General features: G+C 45.8%; 1 protein-coding gene and 1 non-coding gene across 4 annotated transcripts in view; both read left to right on the top strand.

Annotated features, from left to right (window-relative positions):
- Positions 1 to 2,509: 2,509 nt before the first annotated feature.
- Positions 2,510 to 2,591, top strand: TRNAL-AAG. Its single transcript has one exon. It is a non-coding gene; the product is annotated as a tRNA-Leu (tRNA).
- POLR3E (RNA polymerase III subunit E) overlaps positions 2,570 to 21,304 on the top strand; it is a 28,759-nt gene continuing 10,024 nt past the window's right edge. The window contains exons 1-17 of one of the 3 annotated variants that reach the window (XR_005258627.1): positions 2,571 to 2,799; positions 6,713 to 6,794; positions 7,877 to 7,927; positions 8,620 to 8,697; positions 10,195 to 10,310; positions 10,608 to 10,690; positions 11,458 to 11,565; positions 12,006 to 12,055; positions 12,351 to 12,470; positions 13,021 to 13,106; positions 14,110 to 14,154; positions 14,235 to 14,326; positions 15,035 to 15,155; positions 16,897 to 16,978; positions 19,301 to 19,360; positions 20,309 to 20,466; positions 20,733 to 20,797. Coding sequence is in view for 2 of the 3 variants with exons in the window: in XM_038151169.1 (XP_038007097.1) it covers positions 6,759 to 6,794; positions 7,877 to 7,927; positions 8,620 to 8,697; positions 10,195 to 10,310; positions 10,608 to 10,690; positions 11,458 to 11,565; positions 12,006 to 12,055; positions 12,351 to 12,470; positions 13,021 to 13,106; positions 14,110 to 14,154; positions 14,235 to 14,326; positions 15,035 to 15,155; positions 16,897 to 16,978; positions 19,301 to 19,360; positions 20,309 to 20,466; positions 20,733 to 20,797 (1,351 nt within the window). In the remaining variant the exon portion in view is untranslated. Of the gene's footprint in view, positions 2,800 to 6,712; positions 6,795 to 7,876; positions 7,928 to 8,619; positions 8,698 to 10,194; positions 10,311 to 10,607; positions 10,691 to 11,457; positions 11,566 to 12,005; positions 12,056 to 12,350; positions 12,471 to 13,020; positions 13,107 to 14,109; positions 14,155 to 14,234; positions 14,327 to 15,034; positions 15,156 to 16,896; positions 16,979 to 19,300; positions 19,361 to 20,308; positions 20,467 to 20,732; positions 20,798 to 21,304 lie in introns of all 3 variants that reach the window. The other 2 variants (XM_038151169.1, XM_038151170.1) reach the window with 2 other exon arrangements.

The raw sequence follows: 21,304 nt of genomic DNA on the forward strand, positions 1-21,304 counted from the left end.
AAAAGGGGGCTCTTAGTGTTGCTTTTTTATTGCTTTATTCAGACAGGTGGAACTTCTTATACCTGTGTAGTTTAAACAATGTGAAATTATCCTCTAGCAAAGGCACTGTGAAATAGCAGAATTTCCTAACAAAAAAGCAGCATCTGGGCCTCTGCACTGTAGAATCACTAAGATGAAAAATGGTGAAATTTGGCACTGCTCTAGCTTTATAGCCTTTGGAGTTTTTAGATATAGCTGCTGTCACAGAGATGGAGTGTTTGCAAGTGTAACAAAGTAAGAATAGCATTCTTCAGAAACCATGGAGACAGCAAACTCTTATAGCTTATAAAGTCTAAATAAATGTGTTGCCTGTTTCTTAACTACTGGTCTGTGGGACTGATTTGAATCTCATTCTCTTCCCCACAGATGCAATTTCACTCAGAGTAGAATGAGTGCTGACAGAGCCAGGTGTAGTTACGATGGGTCAAGTCAGGACTTCTCATCTGAATTTGGACAGGCAGCATTTCATTTGAGCCTCTCAGGATGGATGCAGGGCAGTGCTGCCAGGGGTGAGTCAGGGTATTTTCAGGTTGAAGTTCAAGGATATCTCTCAGTTGCTCCTGTTGGTGGACCTAACTCCTGCATGGGAACAGCTCAGGGCTTTGTAACCATTGGCCAGGCCCTTAGTGCGGGAGTGTTTGATACGAGTGTTGGGTCCTTGCTATTCTCTGGCTATCCTGTGCCAGGAAAACAAGGTAATGAGCCTGGTAGCTTGTGTTATAGTTTGAGTTTTCCCCTACGTTAATTCTTTTTTAATTTGGAAAAGGTCCTGCCATTGTACCTGATGTTGCCCAGGTGAAATGAAAAAACTGGTGACCCAACTGCCAGCCCCGAGGGACAGCCTGTGCTCTTGTCCCCTCTCTGTGTCACACGTGGCTGATGTGAATAATCTCGGGTACCCAGGCTTCTTTGGTGCTCAGGAGAAATGTCTCTGTGGGCAGGCTCAGAAACACTTCAGGGACAGAGGCTGAGCTCAGCTGTGACAGGGCACAAAAGCACTTTTCAGGAGGGTGTTTGTACCTTGCACTGCCTGGGCAAGAGGACCTGTGGGGCTGAGCAGCCCACCCAGTGAGGAACCGTTTGTAATGAGTGTTCCATGCAGCCTCCTGCACACACACACACACACACACACACACACACACATACACACACACAGGCTTGGAGACTGTTAAAACTGACTCTTTGCCTAAACTTTTCTGCCTGAGCAGGTTACAGGTGATTTGCTGTGTGAAGCCAGTTCAGGTCTGCCTACCTTCTCTCCTGCTGCTCTGCAGTCAGCTCCCTCTGTTCTTAAAAAACCCCACATCCTGAAAAAGCACTGAACTGAGGATGTGAAACTAGCAGCACTAGAGGAATTTATTAATGTTTCCATGTGTGTGCTGTAATTCCCCAATACTTGCAGGCAGTGAATGAAATTTTTAGCAAGACTGTGCAGTGCTGCAGCCTCTCAAAATGAGTGTGCTGAAATGCTGACACAGGTTTCCCTGAGAGGTGGTGGATGCCTTATCCCTGTAAAGATTCAAGGCCACATTGGAAAGGGCTCTCAGCTCCCTTATCTGGTTGAAGATGTCCCTGCTCACTGCAGGGGTTGGACTATCAGACCTTTTTTTGACACTTTCAACCTCAACCAAAACATTCCTTGCTTCCATTTCAGCAGCTCCCTGGAAAGAGAGCTGGCACCACCGGGTGCTGCAGGGACAGGCTGTGGGAGGTGCCAGGGGAAAGGGTTGAATGATGCTGTCAGCAAGGCTCCAGCAGATTTATTTTCTCTATCCTATTTAAATGAACTGCCACAAGGACAGAATTAAATCAAGCTGCATTAAGGCTGTGTGACCTTACCCTAGAGAATCTGGAATTTTTCTCAAAATACAACCCTTCAGATGTAGTTAAGTGGTGAAAATAGCATAAGTTCTTTAAGAAAACTCACCAGACTTTCAGCCAAATGCAGCCAGAGACTCCCAGAGGCAGTTTCATGGAGCACAGCAGCTGAGGTGTGCTACCACCTGTTTGCACAAGTGTGCAGGGTACTGCCGTGCTGGTCCCTGTGCTAGACGCAAAGAAACAGCCCCCCACCCATCAACTGCTGACTTTTGACATTGCAAATTCAGTGAGCTGTGGCTTTGCAACGGAAAATTAGAATTTAGAACTTTTTTTAGGCTTTCAGAGAGGGTGCCCGGGCGGTGCCGCCCGTACCGCGCAGGCGGCTGCGCTGCTCCGTGGCATCCACGTGGCAGCGGGCGCGGCGCGGAGGGCTCGGGCACTGCTGCTCCCGCCTGTCCGTGCCTGCGTGCATCGCGCAGCTCCAAGTGCCGCCGCTGGGGAACGGACTGAAAAGAATCCTCCGCATTTTATTTTTCGGGTAGAAAGGGTGTGTGGGCAGAGCGGCTGCTGGGGATGGAAAGGTGCGGAAAAGACGGGGAGAAACCCGGTATAGACTAAAACTGTTGCCAAATAGAACGCGAACCAGGGCGGTAGCGTGGCCGAGCGGTCTAAGGCGCTGGATTAAGGCTCCAGTCTCTTCGGGGGCGTGGGTTCGAATCCCACCGCTGCCAGCAGTGTTTTTTTTGCGCCGCGGGCCGGCGCCATCGCCCCCTGGCGGCGGCGGCGGCCGGGAGAGCATTGTGGGTAGGAGGAGGCGCCGCGTCCCCACGTGCCGGCCCGGGGGCCACCAACATGGCGGCTGCCTGACCGCTGCCCCGCCGCCACCGACACGGGGAGCGGGGGAGCGGCGCCGCCGCCGCCCGCCCGGCCCGCACACAGGTACGCGGGGCCGCGCTGCTTTTGCCCCTCGCGGGGCCACCCCCGCGCAAGGGACTCTGCGGGCGGTGGCGGGGGAGGAGCGCGGCCTGGGCTAGGGTGGGCTCTGCCTGTCCCGGGAGGACGGCGGAGCCGAGACTGCGGGGACTCGGCACCGCGGGGGCAGCGGGGCCGCAGCGCCCTGACAGGACCCGGCACGGGCCGGGGCGCGTGGAGGCCGGGCCGGGTCCGGCCGCAGCCGCGGCCCCTCGGCGCCCGCAGCAGACCGGGGGGTGCCGGGCGGTCCTCCGGGGGCTGTGAGCGCCGGCCCCGCCGCTGCTACCGGGGCCCGCAGCCCCGTGCCGTCCGCCCGGGAAGGACTCGGCGCACCCGCCCCAGAGCGCCGCGGCTGCCCCTGCGTGGCACCGGCTCTGCGGGGCCGCAGCCCAGCCCGGCCGTCCCGCCCGGGGGGATTCGCTTCGTCCCGCGGTCTGGGCGGCTCGCTGGGGCCTCTCCGCGGGCCTTTCCCCGCAGCCTGCGCTGCCTGGCTGCTGTGTCAGGGGAGGGCGGGCGCCGGGAGCGCGGAGCCGCGTCCGGCGGGGAGCGCTGCCCGCGGGGAGCACGGGACGGGCACCGCGACCTGCCCCGGGAGTGTCACACAGCGGCGGGAGTGACCCCTGCCCCGGGCAGCACAGGCCGGGCACATCCTGTGCTACACACGGGGGGAGGCGGTGAAGAGAGGCTCATGCTTGATGCATGATCTGGTAAACCCCAAAGGTGTGCTTCGGTGACCTCACCTCCAGAGAGAGGTCCTGCTGCAGAGGAGCCCTCTTGGGTTCACTGCCAGAAGATGACTGTGCAAAGCTGCTTGCAGGCGAGGAGAAAATGAAGCAAGTAATTGGGTCAAAATTAGAATTGCCATAAATGCATGGAAGGTGCTTTAGCTTCTTTTGGCAGATTCCATTTTACTGTGTGCCGTGGGCCGCCCTGAGCTAGAGGGCTGCTCAGAGCCCCTTCTAGAGGAGCCCGGGTGCCAGAGGTGGTTGTGGTAGTGATTCAGGAGATGGCACTTTCCCCACGGTGCTGCTTCACCATTTATACTTTCAGGCACTGATTCAGCAGGAATTCTTGGCCTTTCTTTGGCACTGCATGATTATATGAAGAATAGTTCAGGTTTCAGTATTAGCGCTTTGGGGGTCCCTTATAACTGACAAATTTAAATAAAAATGAAATACTGGAGCATTTCTTGCAGGCCTGACTAAAAGTCTGTGTATCAAATGATGTGCAGGTTTGCAATTTGCCTTCTTACAGTTATATTTAAGTCTTTGGTAGTAAAATAAAATTAAATCTCTAATACTCAAATGCCCTTCTAAGCTCAGAGTGAGGTGCAGGATTCAATTGCTTCATCACTGATTTTTACAGTTCTTAAACCACAACATTTTTCTTCATTGGTTCTACATCAATGGTGTTATGGGCAGCTAACGAGCAGTTTCATGGATTGGCCCTTGCATTGGTCACTTGGCAGGAGAAATGAGAAGATTTGTGTCTCTTGCCCTCCTGCGGGCTGATAAGCCACATTATACTTTGATTTGCACCTTAAAGGAAAGTCCTTAAAACAGAAAGGTTCTACCAAAAGAGATTTGAACCTGCTGACCATATTTGCTGTCTCTTAATATTTGGTTCCATTCTGTAACTCTTGTGGTATCATAAATATATGTATATGAAAAGTGTGGAAATTAACACTGTGTATGTATCAGACGTAGGATTGTGTCTGCATGCCTTCATTCTGATTCAGAGGATTTCTTCCAGTTGCATGAGTATTATAAGTTGTGCTGGGACACACTGCTTCCTATTTATAGATGTGTCAGTCTCACTTTCCAGTAAAAGGATCTGTAGTCATGCTTTATCTTTACAGGACTAAGAGAAAAATGTCGTTTCTGTAATACAGCATTTCCCCTGAGCAGTGACAGGTGGATTCACAAAGAGATTTTGTGTATAACTGCATGGGCAGTGTTCAGTGAGGGCCAGAGACTAGGTCCTTCAGGCTGAGTTTCTCAGTCCCCCCTTAGCCCAGGGAATCCTTTTTCTCTTCTCAAAAGTGCAATAACTTTCTCAGAAGAGAACAAGCCTAGCAGATACTTGGCGTGCAGGCTGTCAGGAAGGGAAGGGTGGTTCCCAGTTCTCTCAGGGGTGTGAGGAAGGAGGGTTTGGAACCAGGTGTACCACCTTGTGGGTGTTACCACGTGTGCTCACACACCTTGGGCATCCTCCCACCGTCAGCTCTGTGCTGAGAGCAAACTGCAGTTGTTCCATGTCTGCAGAGCTTTTGAGCCACCCGGGGACATGAGCAGGGAAAGCAAAAATGGAACTGAAAAACCTCATTCTTTAAAACATATTTGTGTGTATTTCTGGGAGGAACTGTGTGCCTGATATCACATACTCAGGGTTTTGCTCACAGCCCAGCCTGTACTTAAGGTACTGGCTTTTTGCTGTGAAGATGTTCTGCATTTCTACAAAATTACTTCAGATAGGAACCTGAAATACTGAGGCATTAATTTTCAAATACAAATGTATGGTACAAAGACCCTGGGACATGCTGGGCATAAAGAAATGGAGAATGCCAGCTCAGTACTGGGAGGGGCATTTTTTTGGTAGCAGAGATTCTGTAAGTGAAAAATATGGAATTACATTTCTAGGTGGAATGGCAGAAACACTGTAAGCCTGAATGGATGTTAATAACACTTGTATCCAGAATGTCTAGCCTCTCTGAAAGGTTTCTTAGATACCTGTGTGTATATTAATGTGATATTTGAGAAGCCTTTATGTCAGCTGAAATATACCAAGCTGCCTAAATTTTTTGGTGGCTTGAGTATTTGAAAAAAATGCCATTGTTCTAGATGTGTCATGGATGCTGGGTTCCCTCATTTCCAGCTGATCCTGGATGCTGCTTGTTTCTCTCTCTTCCTCCATAGAAGGTCCAGCAAAGAAGTGAGCTGCCCTCAAGGAGCGAGGACAGTGAGGGAGAGTTCCTGAACACAGATCTTGTTGCTTTGCCTGATCATCTTGGTTGCTAAAACTTATTCCTTGGTCAGTTTGTGAGAAGTCTTATTTTTTTATGCCTATCTTGACCAGTACTGGCTGATTAACATAACATTGTTGCAGTGGCATCCCAGATAATTTGTAAATCCTTTTGTTTGATTTTGGCAGGGAAAAACTATTGTTGATTTAGCTGAGAGATCATTTTTTATTCAGAGGGTCTCAACCAGGCACAACACTGACTCCAGCACTGGACTGAACATAATGAACTTTTGTTCCAGAGTATCCAGTCCTCAGTTAATATCAGAGTCTTATTTTCATTGGAGTTGGTGTCGTTACGCAGAAAAATCTGTTCTGCTGGTTTTGGAGGACTCCAGGAAAGGCTGAGCAGTGTGTTCTGGAGCTCTCATTTAGCAGTACTGTCTGAAGAGTGGCAGGTCAGGAGACAAGGCTGCAGCTTGTCGGGGAAATGGAATCAAAGGGTATTCCCAGACTGGAATATCCAAGATGGGGACCCTGCAGGGCCAGTTGTGGCTGGAAAGCTGCTACCTGTGTGTTACTGTTACACAGTGTAAAAAAGATACACTTTATGCAAGTGCAAAAGGCTGTCTTTCCCTCCTTAGGGCACTAGTTCAGGGCCTTCTTAGTAACTGCAGCTTTCCCAGAAGTTAGAGCAGTCTACCTGTTTTTGAGACATTTGCTCATCTCTAGAATTTTGTGGCCTTTGGTCAAGATTGTTGAGTATCAGGGACCTGTTCATGCAAACACATACATTCCTTCAAAATACAAACTAAACAGATTATCACTGAAAGGAACCAAGTTAACTTGAACAATACTCTAGGCCGCATGTGGTGTGTGACACAGATGAAATGATTCATATGACATTCTTGTTTTCTTTCAGGTTGTGCCAAGGAATAAGCCAAGAAAAAGCTTTGTTTTATCCTAGCATGGCAAATGAAGAAGATGATCCAATTATACAAGAGGTACAAGTGCATTGTGGCAACAGTGATTGTACATGAGATTTTTTTATTATTTTTATTACAATTCCCAATACTCCTACACTGCTGAAACAATGTGTCATCAGCATCACTGGTTGTCTTATAACCAATGGCTGGGGCTGTACAAAGAATTATGTTGCATGAGCCAAGTATGGGTCATGGTATCTGTTTTGTCAGAATAGTCTTGTCCATGCTGGTAGATGCATCTCAGATTTTTCACCCTTTTTAATCTGTCTGTGGCAGAAGAGAAGGGAATTTGCTTCTACCATTGTGTACTTCCAGTGAACTCCATTGCATGTCTCTGGGAGCTGAAAAAATTGGAATGACTTTGATGATCTGTTAAACATGAATCTACAGTGTTCATGCCTTCTGCTGGAGTAAGGAGTTGAGTTGTGAGTCTGGACTTCTTTAAAGGACTGCTGTGTCCCAAGAAGTAGCCACAGTGTCTTGTCACTTGATATGTGAGTTGACACTCCAGAAGCACAAGGAAGGGCAAATCCATAGAAGGTGAAAAGGAGTGGCAATTGTCAGGAGTATATTGTCTGAAATGGCAGCTTCCATATGTCTTATTCATGAAACATCTGTGCATTTTCAGTTCTGATGGCCAAGTGCAAGTATTGAACCACCTTGAGGATGTGGGTGTCTCTTGTCTAATTTGGAAAGATTTTATGCCAAAATACCAGTAACAAACTCACCTTTCAGTCATGCTGCCAAACTGAGAGCTTCCTCCTCTTTCTATAATTGTGATAACAGATTTGCTTCAGATCCTTGGAGGATAAAAATTCCTCTTTCACATTTGTTTGCCAAGTTTCCTTAGAGAGGGAAAACAGCTAGAGCCACTGTCTGCTGCCTCTTTGTAGTGAGATTTTTAGGTTTGGTTTTTAAAAAGGCCAAATGTAGAATTTCATGTCAAAGTCAGCAGGAAGGAAACTTTTGACAGGAGAGTCACAAATCTATTTTATATTAGGGTTCATAATGAAAAGCTAATGTTGTCAGTATTTGAGCTCTAAGGTTTATACTTTAATAAAAGTTGGCATCTGATGGAAGTTATTTGTTTTGCTTTTTAGATTGACGTGTTCCTGGCCAGAAGTCTACTGGAGAAGCTCTATCTATTTCAGGTATTTCAGTTAACTTTTATGCAGTGATAGTTTGTTTAAAATAAATGCCAAAAGCATAACTTAAAGCTTCGGTCTGCCAAGACTTGGATATAGAGAACCTGTTTGGGTCTCAGTTTGGAGGCAGGAGTGAGGCTGATTGGTGGTGGGGTCTGCGGGTGTGCTGGAGACCTGGCAGCTTTAGCAGGATGCTGCTGTGGCTGGGAGGTCTCTCTGGGATACCACACTGTCCTCTCAGCATTCCCAGAGGTCAGAAGAGAGACCCATGTGACTAAACCTGGGTGTGCTCTCCTGATCAGCAACATGTGCCTGTACTTTCTAAACTAACATTTACTTGTATACCCACAGATATTTCATTTCTAATAACTCTACAGAGAGTTAATGCTGAGGGATAAGATTTTCTTTTTCTGCTGGGCTAATGTGTTACAGGTTATTGTGGTGTGTGAGGGGCGGGAATGGGGCTGTGAAAGGACAAAAGCAGAGGGCTGGGAGGAAAACAACAGACTTTCTAGGTCATGTTCCCAGATCCCCTGATGACTCACAAATCAGTCAATTAATGTTTTTTTCTGGGTGTCTTGTCTCTGAGATCTGGCAAGTGGATCTGCATGTGAGGGGACAGGGGAAATTGAGTTAATTTCTGTGAAATTTTTTGATCTTTAAGAGAAGAGGGGTGTATGAAATGATCTGTTTTCCAGTATCCCATTCGCCCAGCTTCCATGACCTACGATGATGTTACACATTTGTCAGCGAAGATAAAACCAAAGCAGCAAAAGGTTGGTCATCATTTGAGCCCAGTCTGTAAATGCTTTTTTATGATGTGCAGAATGTATTTAAGAAAAGCACATTATGCTATTGAGCTGTTCTAACCATGCAGCTACTCGCAGGACCAGATCTCTGTGCTTGAAGGTATGAAGAGTCTTTTACTGTGTCTGTAAGGTAGAGTTTAGAATAAAAGTTTATAAATCATGGTTGCAAAGCCACTATTTTAACAGAAAACAGAATCACTCAGGGAAACTTAGTTACTAATGGTAATTCAGTCTGTGGATGCTTGTGTGAAAAGAGCTTGAATGAAAAGGTCTGCACAGTCTTCAGAGAAGGGTTGAAGAAGGACTGAGCCTGGGAGCCATCCTCTGTTTCAGTGTCAGTGCAAGTCTTGATTTCTCTCTTGCCTGGCAGTGAATCATCAGGAGTCCTTTTGAAATCACTGGGGCAGTACAGGTATAGCCAAAGCCACAATCATTGCCCTTGCAAATGTATCCCAGAAATCTGGCTATTATTTTACAATATCTTATTATAAAACTGCAGCAGTAGACGTCTGTGTTACTTGAATTTGGTTCTAGGAAATGGTTAAGGGAAGTGCTTTGGTGAACTTTGGAGTTAGAATGCATGTTGTGTTCATGAAGTCTTTTATTAAATTCAGCAAACATTTGCACTGTAAGCCCTGTGCAAACCTTTGTAAATATGCTGTCTCATCCAGGGACTTGAAACTAGTTCAGTTTATGAATAGCAAAAAGGGAAAGAAAAATTAAGATGGTAGCTGTGATACACAAATTTATAAGGGCTTTGACACACCCTGAAGAAGAATATGCTCTGTATTGTCATAGTATATAAATAGAAATATTATGCAGGAGGATGCTTATTTTTGGACATTGGTCTGAAATTTAAAGCTGAAGTGCAGGGGAATAGTTCTTATAACTAAAGATTTGGAGCTTGTTACAGTGCTCTGACAAGTGAAACTCAGGAGTAACTCAAGTCAGTGCTGAGTGCTGCAGTCTCCAATTAGCAGAATCAAGGCCTTTGCCTCTGAAGAGGACAGAGTTACTTTGTATTCTTGATACCAAACTAGAAGGAGATCCATCTTATGAGGGATTCTGAATAGTCCCTTGGTGATGGGGAGGCTTGAATGAGGTTGCTTGTGCACCTGATCTGTGCTGATAAGTAAATTAGACTGATAGTGTCATGGAAGGAGCCCAGCAAAGTGAATGTGTATTTCAGGGCTGCCTAAAGAACTCTGCTTTTTCTGATCCCATTTGTGTACCCAGGAGTTGATGTATCTCCAGCTCGTTGTTTAAGTGACCTCACTGTACCAAACCCATCTGCGTGCTGTTCAGCTCTGTGTGACGTTTGCCCTGTGGATGTGAATGATGCTGCTTATGTACTTAAATTTGCTGTAAACCTGTGAAAATGGTAGAAAGTGTGGGGTTGGGTTTTAATTGATGTGTTTGGGGTTGTGCCATGGTAATTAGCTGTCTTTCCCTGATACTCTTTAGGTTGAGCTCGAAATGGCCATTGATACTTTGAATCCTAACTATTGCCGCAGCAAGGGAGAGCAGATTGCTCTCAACGTGGATGGCACCTGTACAGACGAAACAAGCACCTATTCCTCGTAGGTGTCCTCTTTGCCTTCCTTTCCTTTTTGGGGTGAGCACAGATATCTGTGTGTGCACCAGGGGCTGTACAGGTACAGGGGCTGCTTTGGACACTGTTCTGTAGCAAGTATTCGTGAGAGTAGCCTGCATTTTTTGGGGTGCATCATGAATTCAGATTTGCAGATAGAAGTGATGGATATTTGTCTGGTGCAGTTGTTGAGAGTCCATTTTGGGAATTGGTGCTTTCAGACTTTTGGCACCTGCATGCCACATTGCCTGTGGAATGCCATCTCACTGCCCTCCTCTGTCTGCAGGAAGCTGATGGACAAGCAAACTTTCTGCTCTTCCCAGGCTGCCAGTAATGTTTCCCGCTATGCAGCTGCTGTTTATAAAAAAGGTAAGTTTCTTTTGCTTAACCCTCCCAGTGAAACATACTCATTTCAGTGCTAAGATAAAACCTATTTGATCTTGTTTTTTGGCCTCGGTTTTAATTGACTGATGAGTCTTTAAAGAAAGGAAAATTTTCCCTTATCAATGTCCCAAAAGTCCTTGAGTAAGTCTAGCAGAATTGTAAATATCATGTAAGAACACCCATGGTTTGTAGATGCCTCCAGAATCTTAACAGTTCATGGTGGCCTGAAATAATATGCACTTGTAGCATTATTATATTTAATAATGAAATTATCATTATTATTTATATTGCTTTCTTAATCTAATTTTGTCTGTCTCATTTTCCTGTTCTGCACTTTTTGCCCCTCTCTTACCTGCCCAGGCCATGACGGAGTTTTGATCTGGTGGTCATTTGAGATGGCAATATGGATGTTGTCAATAAATATGATGTATGTCAACAATATGATTGTTTTCAGTATGATTATTTTACTAGGGGTCTTCTGGACTATGGGTCAGGCCTGTGCCAGAATGTGGCTCTGTACAAGATCTGATTTCAACACAAAAGGCAAAATAACAGAAACAGGTCTTTCATATTCCCTTGAAGTCCTGAGCACTGGATGAATTTTTCACTTCAATCCTTTTTTACGTTTTGCTGTATTAAATATTTATGCTCAATTGAAGCTGTGGCTTTACAGAGGCAGGGAGATAATGAAAAGTTGTGTCCTTGTGCAGTGGAGAAAATCAATTTTAACCAACATTAATTCTCTTTTTCAGGTGAACTTCACTTGACTCCACTACATGGAATTCTTCAGCTGAGGCCAAGCTTCACCTACTTGGACAAGGCTGATGCAAAACACCGAGAAAGAGAAGCTGCTAATGAAGGTAAACTCTCCACAATTGTGTTTTCTTAGGGGAGGTGAGATACAAGTTCTCTGTAATGTGGCTGGTAAGAGTCATTCTGGTCTGAACCTGTTTATTCTAACAACACAGTCATTATTATCCCATTTCTTGGATTGTTTCACTGATTTTGTTTTTTTTACCTAAATACTTTTATGAGCACAGTGTGGGGGATTGGCAGAGGGATGGGAGGTGCTGGGTAGTGACAAAGGGCGGTGGTGTCCCCACTGCCACTGGGAAGGCCTTGGCAGCAGGATATCCTATCACATGAGCAGTGTGGTGCTGTCATACGTGGCACAGTTTGGCAGGCTGGGATTGAACCCATGCATGGGGAGTTCTCAGTGTGCTTTCTTCCTGCATGGGCCCCCAGACTGGCTTTGGCTCTTCCACTGCAGCGGCGTGTTTACATCTGTGTTTTCTGGCAGGTGGTGATTCATCCCAGGATGAAGCTGAAGATGATGTTAAGCAAATTACTGTATGTCCACATTTTCCTTTTTATGCTGGTTCAGGCAACAGTTCACAAGAAAGCTTGACAGTTCAGAGTGAAATGAAAGGACAGCAAACCTCAGCTAGTCCTGCTGACCTGGGCTCGGGTGGGGGAGGCCAGATGCACTCACCCTTGTTGCACAGGCACAAAGATGGCACTGAGAGCAAGGGGTGATTCACTGGAGCTAGGGCCCCTAGCTTGAGGCTGATACACCAAATCAGTTATGCAGATAGGTTTTTTCCAAGGGTTTTAAGCTGTTTTGAATGATGCCCAAATCTTCTAGGTCCGATTCTCCCGCCCTGAGACCGAACAAGCTCGGCAGCGACGTGTTCAGTCCTATGAGTTCCTGCAGAAGAGACAGGCAGAAGAGCACTGGGTTCACCTGCATTATTATGGCTTGAAGGTAGGTGTGTGTGCTGGCTCCTGAGGAGGCTGACTGGGCCTGAAGTCAGCCAAGTCCAGAACCATTTTAAATCTGGGCTCATGGGAATCAGGGAATCATCAAAAGAATGAAGAGGAGCTCTGTAGGCTGGAACAGACCCTGAAGTGCTCTGTATCTCCTGCTGGATAATGCTTTGGGGTCTCCACACTTCAAAACTGAGAGCTGGACAAATATAAAGGGGGGGGTCTGACCCAAGAATCACTTGGGTCTTGGATTTTAAACTGGACTTTGTGAAAGACTTGGGAAACCCATTGAGTCAGGTGTGAGAAATCCTCTTTGGCTGACTTGTGCATGTCTGTCAGGAGTTTCAAAGGCATAGAAAGGGAAATGTTCCCACATTACATGAGCATCATACAAGGAAGTGAAAGCAGAGCATCAGGTAGCAAGGTGGAGCACTTGAGTGGTGGAATGATGACAGGGTGATCATAGTTTGGAATGAGAAATCCAGCTCTCTGGCATTTTGTATGTTTTCAGTATGTGATAATGACTCCTGTTTTTTCCCTGTTTCCAGGATAGCCGTTCTGAACACGAGCGCCAGTATTTATTTAGTCAAGGTCACGGCCTTGCTGAAAACACAGAATTAATTAAATCTCCCAGGTAATGGTTTGGTGGTTTCCTACAGAAATGGCATTGATTAATTGGGATTGTTTTCTGAGTAATAAGCAGGTATATTCTTTAAAAATCTGTTCTTTGAAAATCCTATTCATGATAAAAGTTGAATTGTTTTTAAAAACACAGAAACAAACTAGCTTTCGTCTTACTGAGGTTGCTTTCTTTGTTTCCCTATACCCTTGAGATTAAAACCTCTTGTTTTTACTCAGGGTTGTAGCTTCTTGTACGTTATCACAGCCCTACCTTATTTGGACTGTGAATACTGCAAAGGAAACTTAAAACAAAGGCTTCTTCTGGATAATATAAATTAACACTCTAAAGCAAATAACTTCTGTTGTTAGCAAATGTTATAAAACTTCCCTTTGTGATTTGTGGGGACAACTGAAACTACTTGAAAGGTGTTTGTGTCTGTTTCTTGGTGACTGCAGCTCTACAGGAGCCTTCCATAATGCAGTCAGTGCTTCCCTGTCACTGGGACAGCCATGGCCCAATAGTGAAGTGCAGAGTCTGGCTCTGGTTATGGTGTTGGCATGTTGTAAATCAGTAAATCAGTGATAGCTCTTCTGAAGAGTCTTTTGGATCTGATTCTTTCTCACAGACACTGGTAATTGCATGGGTGGGACAGAAAGTTTGCTTTTGCTGGCCTGATTCTCTCTGTCTGTGGGGTTTCACATGACCCTGCTGATGGCTGTCAGAGCACCTGTGTTTAATATATTTCCTTGTGCAGATCCTCTGTTTGGACACTCTGCTGTACAAAAGAGCTGGGATTCTGACTCACGTTTACTTCATACTCTCACTTTGGGCAGATGAATGTCAGTAGCTTTTACTAGTTCTGAGGAGGTGGGAGTGGAAGGGAGAGCTCTTTTCAGGCTGATGTTTGTTTTGTAGATTCACACAAGCAGGTTTGCTCAAAGTGAGAAATTACTGTACTTAAACCTGGCAAGTTTCAAGACAAGCATTTTAAAGAATGTGTTTCCTTTTCTTCCAGTGAATATTTAATGATGCTGATGCCTCCAAGCGTAGAGGAAGAGAAGTAAGTGTTTGTACATAATGTTCAAAGTCCACATTGGCTGGATTCTCCTTTTCATGGGCTACAAATCTGTTTATCTGCAGTGAGAAACCAATGGCTCCAAGCAATGTGCTTTCTATGGCCCAGCTGAGGACTTTACCCCTTGCTGATCAGATCAAGATCCTGATGAAGAATGGTTTGTAGCTTTTGTAATACATTTGCACTTCACTTTATGACTTCTAGTTGCCTCAGATAAGGTGCTTTCCCCAGTATTACCAGTTCTGTCACCCCATCAGACAGACTGTCTGGCTCTCTGATTCTCTGAGGAATCTAAATCCCAAGCCTTTCCCTAAAAAGAGCAGTGACAGCTGATCTGACTGTTGATACACTTGCTATAAATTTACTCTAAGAAAAATTTCTAATTTGATGGTAGCTTTCTGGATACACATTCAGCAGGTATCTCTTGGAATGTGGGGGTCTGAGCATGTACAGCCTGCACTTTGGCATTTTCTGGGAAGTTTTTAATGGTACACACTTCATGAGTGTCACCTAGGAATTTGATTCTGTCTCTTTAGGACTACTCTCTGATGAGAGCAAATCCTGAGCATTTTGCCTCAGGAGCATCCTGCCTTGTCAGATATCTCTGCTTACAGATATTGCCAAAGGCACAGGCTTGGGGTTTTTTTAATTGTTATTTTAATAATACATTAATTTGTCACCAGTTCAGCCAGTCAACTCTGCTGTAACACTAGCAGATATTTTCAAAACAGATGATGCTTGCAGCACAGGGGGCTAAACCTAAGGCTTTATTTCTTTCCCCGAGATAAACCTTTGCCCGTGCACACGCTGAATCCCCGTTCCTGGGGGTGTGAGTGCTGTTTGTGACTCTGTGTTTGCCTTGCAGTGAAAGTGATGCCGTTCGCCAACCTGCTGGGTCTGCTGGGCTCGGGCACCGACCCCACGGCCGTGCTGCGCTGCGTGCAGCAGGTGGCGCTGCTGGTCCAGGGAAACTGGGTGGTCAAGAGGTACGGCCCGCCTTTGTCCCCGGGACCGCCCCGGGACCGCCCCGGCATCCCTCCGGCATCGCCCCGGGACACCCCCCGGGACCGCCCCAGCATCCCTCCAGTATCGCCCCGGGACGCCCCCCCGGGACCGCCTCGGCATCCCTCCGGTATCGCTCCGGGACCGCCCCGGCATCCCTCCGGCATCGCCCCGGGACACCCCCCCGGGACCAACCCGGCATCCCTCCAGCATCGCCCCGGGACCCCCCCCCCCGGGACCGTTCCGGGGCCGCGGGCTTTGTGTCCCCACCCTCGTGGCCCAAAACACCCGCGCGCCCAACTCGTGGGTGAAACCTTTGGTTACATGTCTGCGCCTCAGTGCAGTCAGCTAATCCATATCCAAAGGGTTGCTGTGAAAGGATAATGCCTTAGTACCGGTCCCAAGTGGGATTGTGGCTGAGCAGTGATGTAATCTGTGTTTGCATCTGAGTTGTGACAGGTTTTTGATGTCTGCACTCATGTTCTTTTGTGAGAGAGCTGTTCCGAGTTCTTCCAGGGATTAGCATCAAATAGAAACACAGAAAATGAAACCAATGTCAGCTATAGTATCTCTTAGCAAAATTCAGTCCTGTAAGGATCTCTGTGCAGTCCTGTTGCTGTTCATCAGTGGATGCTGCGCTTGCCAGCTGAAAACCACCCTCAGTAAATCAAGCATGGGGGTGTACTGAGTGTACCACATGAATTGGAGTCTGTAACATCTTCCTGTTTATTAGGATAGAGCATTCTATTGGGAATTGAAATCTAAAATGCAGTGTGATTTGTTTTTTTTTTTACCTGGGTGGAGCCCTGTATGCAGAGATTTACAGTCTCCGGAATAGCTGTGTTAAGGTGAATGGCATCAGCTGCCAGTCCAAGTATGCCAGCAGGATGTTTCAGCTATTGTGGTACAGGCCTGTCTTAGCAATGTGACCAGCTTTTACAGCAGCCCTGCTGTCTCTCCAGCTGTTCCAGGAGGAAGCTGGGAGCAGGTTAAAAGACAGTATGTTAGCATTCAGCTTGTTCTTAGGTTACAGCTGATTCTTTGCTCTAGTCTGAGGAGGATGTGAGGATCTGTAGTGGATGGGGTGTTTGAGCAGCACACCTCAGAGCTTTGAACAGAGAGTGGGGACCCATTTCTTTGGTCTGGGTAGGATCAAGATCATGAACCTGAGTTGCTGTGGGGCTTTGGAGAGCCTGGTAACACATGTCACCAGCTGGCTCTGCAAGCAGACAGGGACACAGACACAGAGTAATGTTGGTCTTGGGGCTGTTGATTCAAGTATGGCATTTGTAATATTGTTCTGTTAAACCCTTGATTGCTGGGAAGGAAATAAAAAACTGTCTCACCCCTACATCAGCATTTTGGCTGAATGCTGCCTTCAAGGCTGCATACCAGGTTAGCCTAAGCACTTCTTAGGATGTTTCTGGTCTTGTTTACATGGATCCAAGGGAGGGTAGGCTTTGCAAGAACAAAGCAGAGCTTGTAGCTGTGTTGCACACACCTGCTTGCCACAAGGCTGTGCTTTGCTGGTCTAAGCCTTTCTGCACTAGTGTAATTGCAGTGGAGTAATTACACCAATGTTAATGCCTTTAATGAAAACCACGCTTTGGATAAAGGTATAATTTAACTGCAGAACAGGGAGGGCATGTTTGTTATGTTAGTCTTCACTAATGCCATTTTTCTGGAGTACCTAGTAACTAATTTCTCTTCCTTTTTAATTAACAGTGATGTTCTCTACCCGAAAGATACTTCTAGTCCCCATAGTGGAGTTCCTGCAGAAGTGCTCTGTAGAGGGAGAGATTTTGTTGTAAGTATAAAAGTGTTTGTTTCTTTTAAAGGAAAATACAGGTGAAGCTTGCCTGGGAGGCCGCAGCATTGCAAAACTCTTCTGCTCTACTGCAGTGAGGTGTTTCCTCCAAGGAAGTTGTTTGTGCTTTAATCCTGAAGGTGTTGTTACAAGTCTGCCGTGGGAGTGTTGGTGTAGGCTCACTTTGTGTCTGCCTGGCAGGTTCAGATCATCTGTCATTAGCAGCATTCCTCCCTTTCTAGCACATGCTGCAGAGCACTATCACATTGCCCCCACGATGTGAGGCTTGCAGAACAGCCAGGCCTGCATAATGAAGTGCTTGTTTCTCCAGATCTATTTCCAAGGGCTCAGGACTGAGGGCTCAGGAGGGCAGTGTGGGTAAACCTTGTGCTCCCTGAGCATGCACTGTTGATCTTTAAAAAGGACTTTATTCCCTAGGGCTGCTAATCAGTGAAAGGACTTTGTTCCCAGGCACCTTTTGTGAGCAGTAGCTGCACATGGGAGTTGAAATGAATATGGGTCTTGTAAACACACACATAACCACAGCAAAAAGGAACAACCTCTGCATTGTGTTTATTTTCACTAACCAGGGAAAGAATTAAGGTCCTAAGTGGTTTCTAAGTTCATAATCAGTTTATGGCTTCCGCCCCACCAGAGCAAGTCTGATGAGAGCCCAGCTCTCATTTGTTTCAGTTAGAGCTGAGTGTTTTTGCAGAGTTTGTTCATGAGGTTTAGCTCTGAACAGGAGACGAACAAGAGACTTTAAGGGTATTACAGTACTACTGTAAGATCAAACTGATGGTGATTGGAACTGACTTTTCCTTGTCTCTTGATGTCTGCCCAGGACATTGCCATATGGAGACCTGGATTCAGGTGTGACCCAGTGACATAAGTGTTTAGGACACAGCAGATTAGGTGACACATCCTGTGTAAAGTTCAGGGACCAGAATTATTGTGCTCAGTTAAGTAAGGGATACTGTTTTAATATTTAGGATGAAAAGATACATTATTTTCATTTGGATTATGTCAAATATGCCTTCCATGAGAAATGGATCGGTGTTGATCTTAAAGGCAAATAATTTGCTGATTAATACTACAAGAAGGAAAAAGTTTAAATCTTAGAAAACAGAAAGGATCAATATTTCTGGCTTTCAGACAAAGAGAAATGTGTGGTTTTAAGACTCAGAAATAGTATTTAATGCTGTATGGCATCTGTGGAGAAAATGTGTTCTAGCTTAAAAAGTGAACTTTATTTCCCTGGATATATTTGAGTAAAGTAATTAATAAGTTCAAAAAACATTTATGGACTTCTTGTGCTTTAATATAGAAATGCCCTGTGCCCTGAAGGGAGTGGATTGGGTTTGTGTGTTTGTGGGCAGAGAGAAGCTGAATGGAGAGAAGGAGGCATGGATGATGTTGTAGGCCAGGAAGAAATTGTCAGTAATGAGATTTTGGATTCTTAACAACATTATTAATACACACAGACTAAAAGACCCTGTAGCTTATTTAAATGGAGACAGGAAGAAATGAAAGGTCATGTTTAGTGTTCTGCCCAAGTCCTGTCAGCCTGCCCTCAGCAGCTGCCTCAGGATTTGGATCTCAGGAGCTGCTGTGCAGAGCACCTGGCTGTGCCCTACCTGGGGACAAGTGTGTGAGTGACAGGACATCTTGGCATAACTGTAAGTGACTGTGATGGGGGTGGAAGAAGGGAACAGGCACTTTGTAGGGGCTCTGTGCTGCTGAAGGGCAGCAGCCATCAGCCTGAACAGGCCCCTGTGTAAGAGTGCATGGAGAGTGTCTCTAGGCTGATGATGAGGTATGCGAGAAGTGATTTCTGGGGTCCCAGCATCACTGCAGTGGTTTTGTTGGGGTTTTTTTTTGGTTTTTTGGTGGTTTTTTGTTTGTTTGTTCATGTTGGTTTTGTTTGTTGTTGTTGTTGTTTTGTTGTGGTTTTTTGGTCGTTTTTGTTTTTTGGTTTGTTTGTTTTTTTTTTTTTTTTTAGTTTTGAGACTAAATGGAGTTTGAGTTCAAGAGATTCCTCATAGCTTTTGTAGTCACAGGTTTGCCAAGGCACACCATGCACTCTCAAAGCTTTTGGGCCTGTATCCATGGCTGTTTGAGGACAGAAGGAGACAGAAGATGTTTTTCCTCTAGCTGGCTGAGAATCACTTACTTCTACATTCTTGAAAGGAATGGGGGTTCTGTTTTTGTGGTAACATCATTGAACAGGGTCATTGCCAGAACTTCAGTAAATTCAGTAAATTTTTTTACTTCAGTAAACACATGCAGTTATTAGGTTTTCCTCTTTTGTTCCCTTCCTAGATGTGGAAGTTCACACAGGACCGTTGGGTTGTGAGGAAGGAAGTAGCAGCAGTTACAAAAGTGAGTGGATTCCTTTTCTTCCCAAATCCAAAGGTGGTGAGAAGTTGGCCAAATGTTGCTGGGCGTTGTGTGGGTGTAGGTAGTGGTTGCTGCTGTGAGCCTTTCCTCTCACAGTGCCTGCTTTGCTCTCCATCTGGAACAGGTAGAGATAATACTCTTTCTAGAGGAAAACATTCTGAGCAGCTCCCACGAGTTTCTTCAACTCCAAGACTGGCCTTGTAGCTGAGCCACTGGAATGCATCGTGTCCTCTCCTGTGTTTCAGTGGAAAGCTGGGCACAGTTTGAATTGAGCTGGCTGAAGGTGCTCACACAGCCCACAGGAGCTGCTCTGCTTTGGGTGTCTTAAGAGCACCTCTTCTGTTGGCATTTGCCAGTTACAATGCTGAGTAAAAACTTTACAGCAACTCAGGCATCTGAACAGTCTGTTAAAAGTGGCAAATGAATGAGAAACATTAAGTCAAAAGGACAAACCCCAAATTCTTTAAATGCACTAAAATGACAAAACAGGAGTCAGTTTATGCACTGACCATCTATTTTTGGAATGTAAGAACCAGTGCTGCATAAAAGCTGGGCATGTGTAGGTGCAGCATGTCTGGCCTGCAGCTCTAAAATAAGATTAACATTGTAGAATATGCTTCTCTTCCCCATAGAGCCTTTTCATCTCAGTTTGGAAACTCCCTTTTCTTTGCAAAACATGCCATGAGCTATTTGACTCTGGGGTGATTAATCACCACGGCTCTCTGAAGTCCTGGGCTTTTAACAGTGTGTGAAAGTGTTGTGCTGCAGAGCAGGATGAGTATCTCTGACTTGGCTGGGTGTGTGCCCATGGAGGTGCTCCATACACACCAGATCAGCCCAGCTCTCCTGTCTCATGCACAGTGCTCCCTGCTGCATCTGTCCTGTGTAAACTGACTTCCATGCTATTTATGCTTTTTCTTTTTCTTTTAGCTTTGCCCAGAAGATGTGAAAGACTTCCTAGAGCACATGTCTGTGGCAAGAATAAACAAAGGTTGGGAGTTCATGCTCCCTTACGATGAAGATTTTGTTAAGAAGCATCCAGACATAGTTCAGAGGCAACAGATGCTGTGGATGGGCATTCAGGCCAAGTAAATAGTTTACTGTGTTTTGGGGAATAAGCTAAAAGCAGAGAACTGTTTAGTACAAGGGTTCTGTAGACACTGATAATAATGTGATCTGTATCACAGTGCCCAGGCAGTGGTGTGGTGGGAGGTGTTACTGCATCACTCAAATCATTCCTGGTTCTTGGCTCCCTGGAGAGATGGAATGTTCTAGCTAATGGCTAAAGCTGGCATGGCTGCATGCAGACATAACAACTGAAACTGTCCTGGAATACTGTGTCTTTGTCTTTCAGATTAGAAAAGGTCTATAATCTCTTAAAGGAGCACTTGACACCAAAGAAACAAGAGGCACAATCAGGTAAATGGAATTGTGCTTGAATCATGCTGAAGCACTTGCATGTATTCATCTGCCCATCCATATTCTAAGTGATGTCTTGGAGTTCCTCTTTGGTTTTGAATGTGGTGGAGTCTGGTTTTGTTTAATGTATTTTCTTTCTTACTATTTTCCTCTGGAATATTTAAGACATATCTTGGTCTGTACTAATGTCACTGAAGTTGGGGTGACACCAGCTACTGTGGCATCCTTGTAGCAGAGCCAGGAGGAGTCTGTGGCCCTGGGGACTTGCTGTTTGACACTGTAAAATCAGCTGGTTCTCTTACCCACTTGCTCATTTAGAGCAGCTTGTGGGGTAACCAGCTCCTGAAGGGAGGACAGACAGAGCCAGTGCACAAATAATTCTCACCTCTCAATTTAATGTTAATGCAACTTAATGTGAATGAGGTGGTTTTTTTACTTCCCTGATTTGCAGTAGGCTCTCTGGTGTGGTTGAGGGCCAAGCAGTTACTGGAGAATGTCATGGCAGGA

The sequence above is a fragment of the Motacilla alba genome, chromosome 14 (genome assembly GCF_015832195.1).
Source record: "Motacilla alba alba isolate MOTALB_02 chromosome 14, Motacilla_alba_V1.0_pri, whole genome shotgun sequence".
NCBI lineage: Eukaryota > Metazoa > Chordata > Aves > Passeriformes > Motacillidae > Motacilla > Motacilla alba.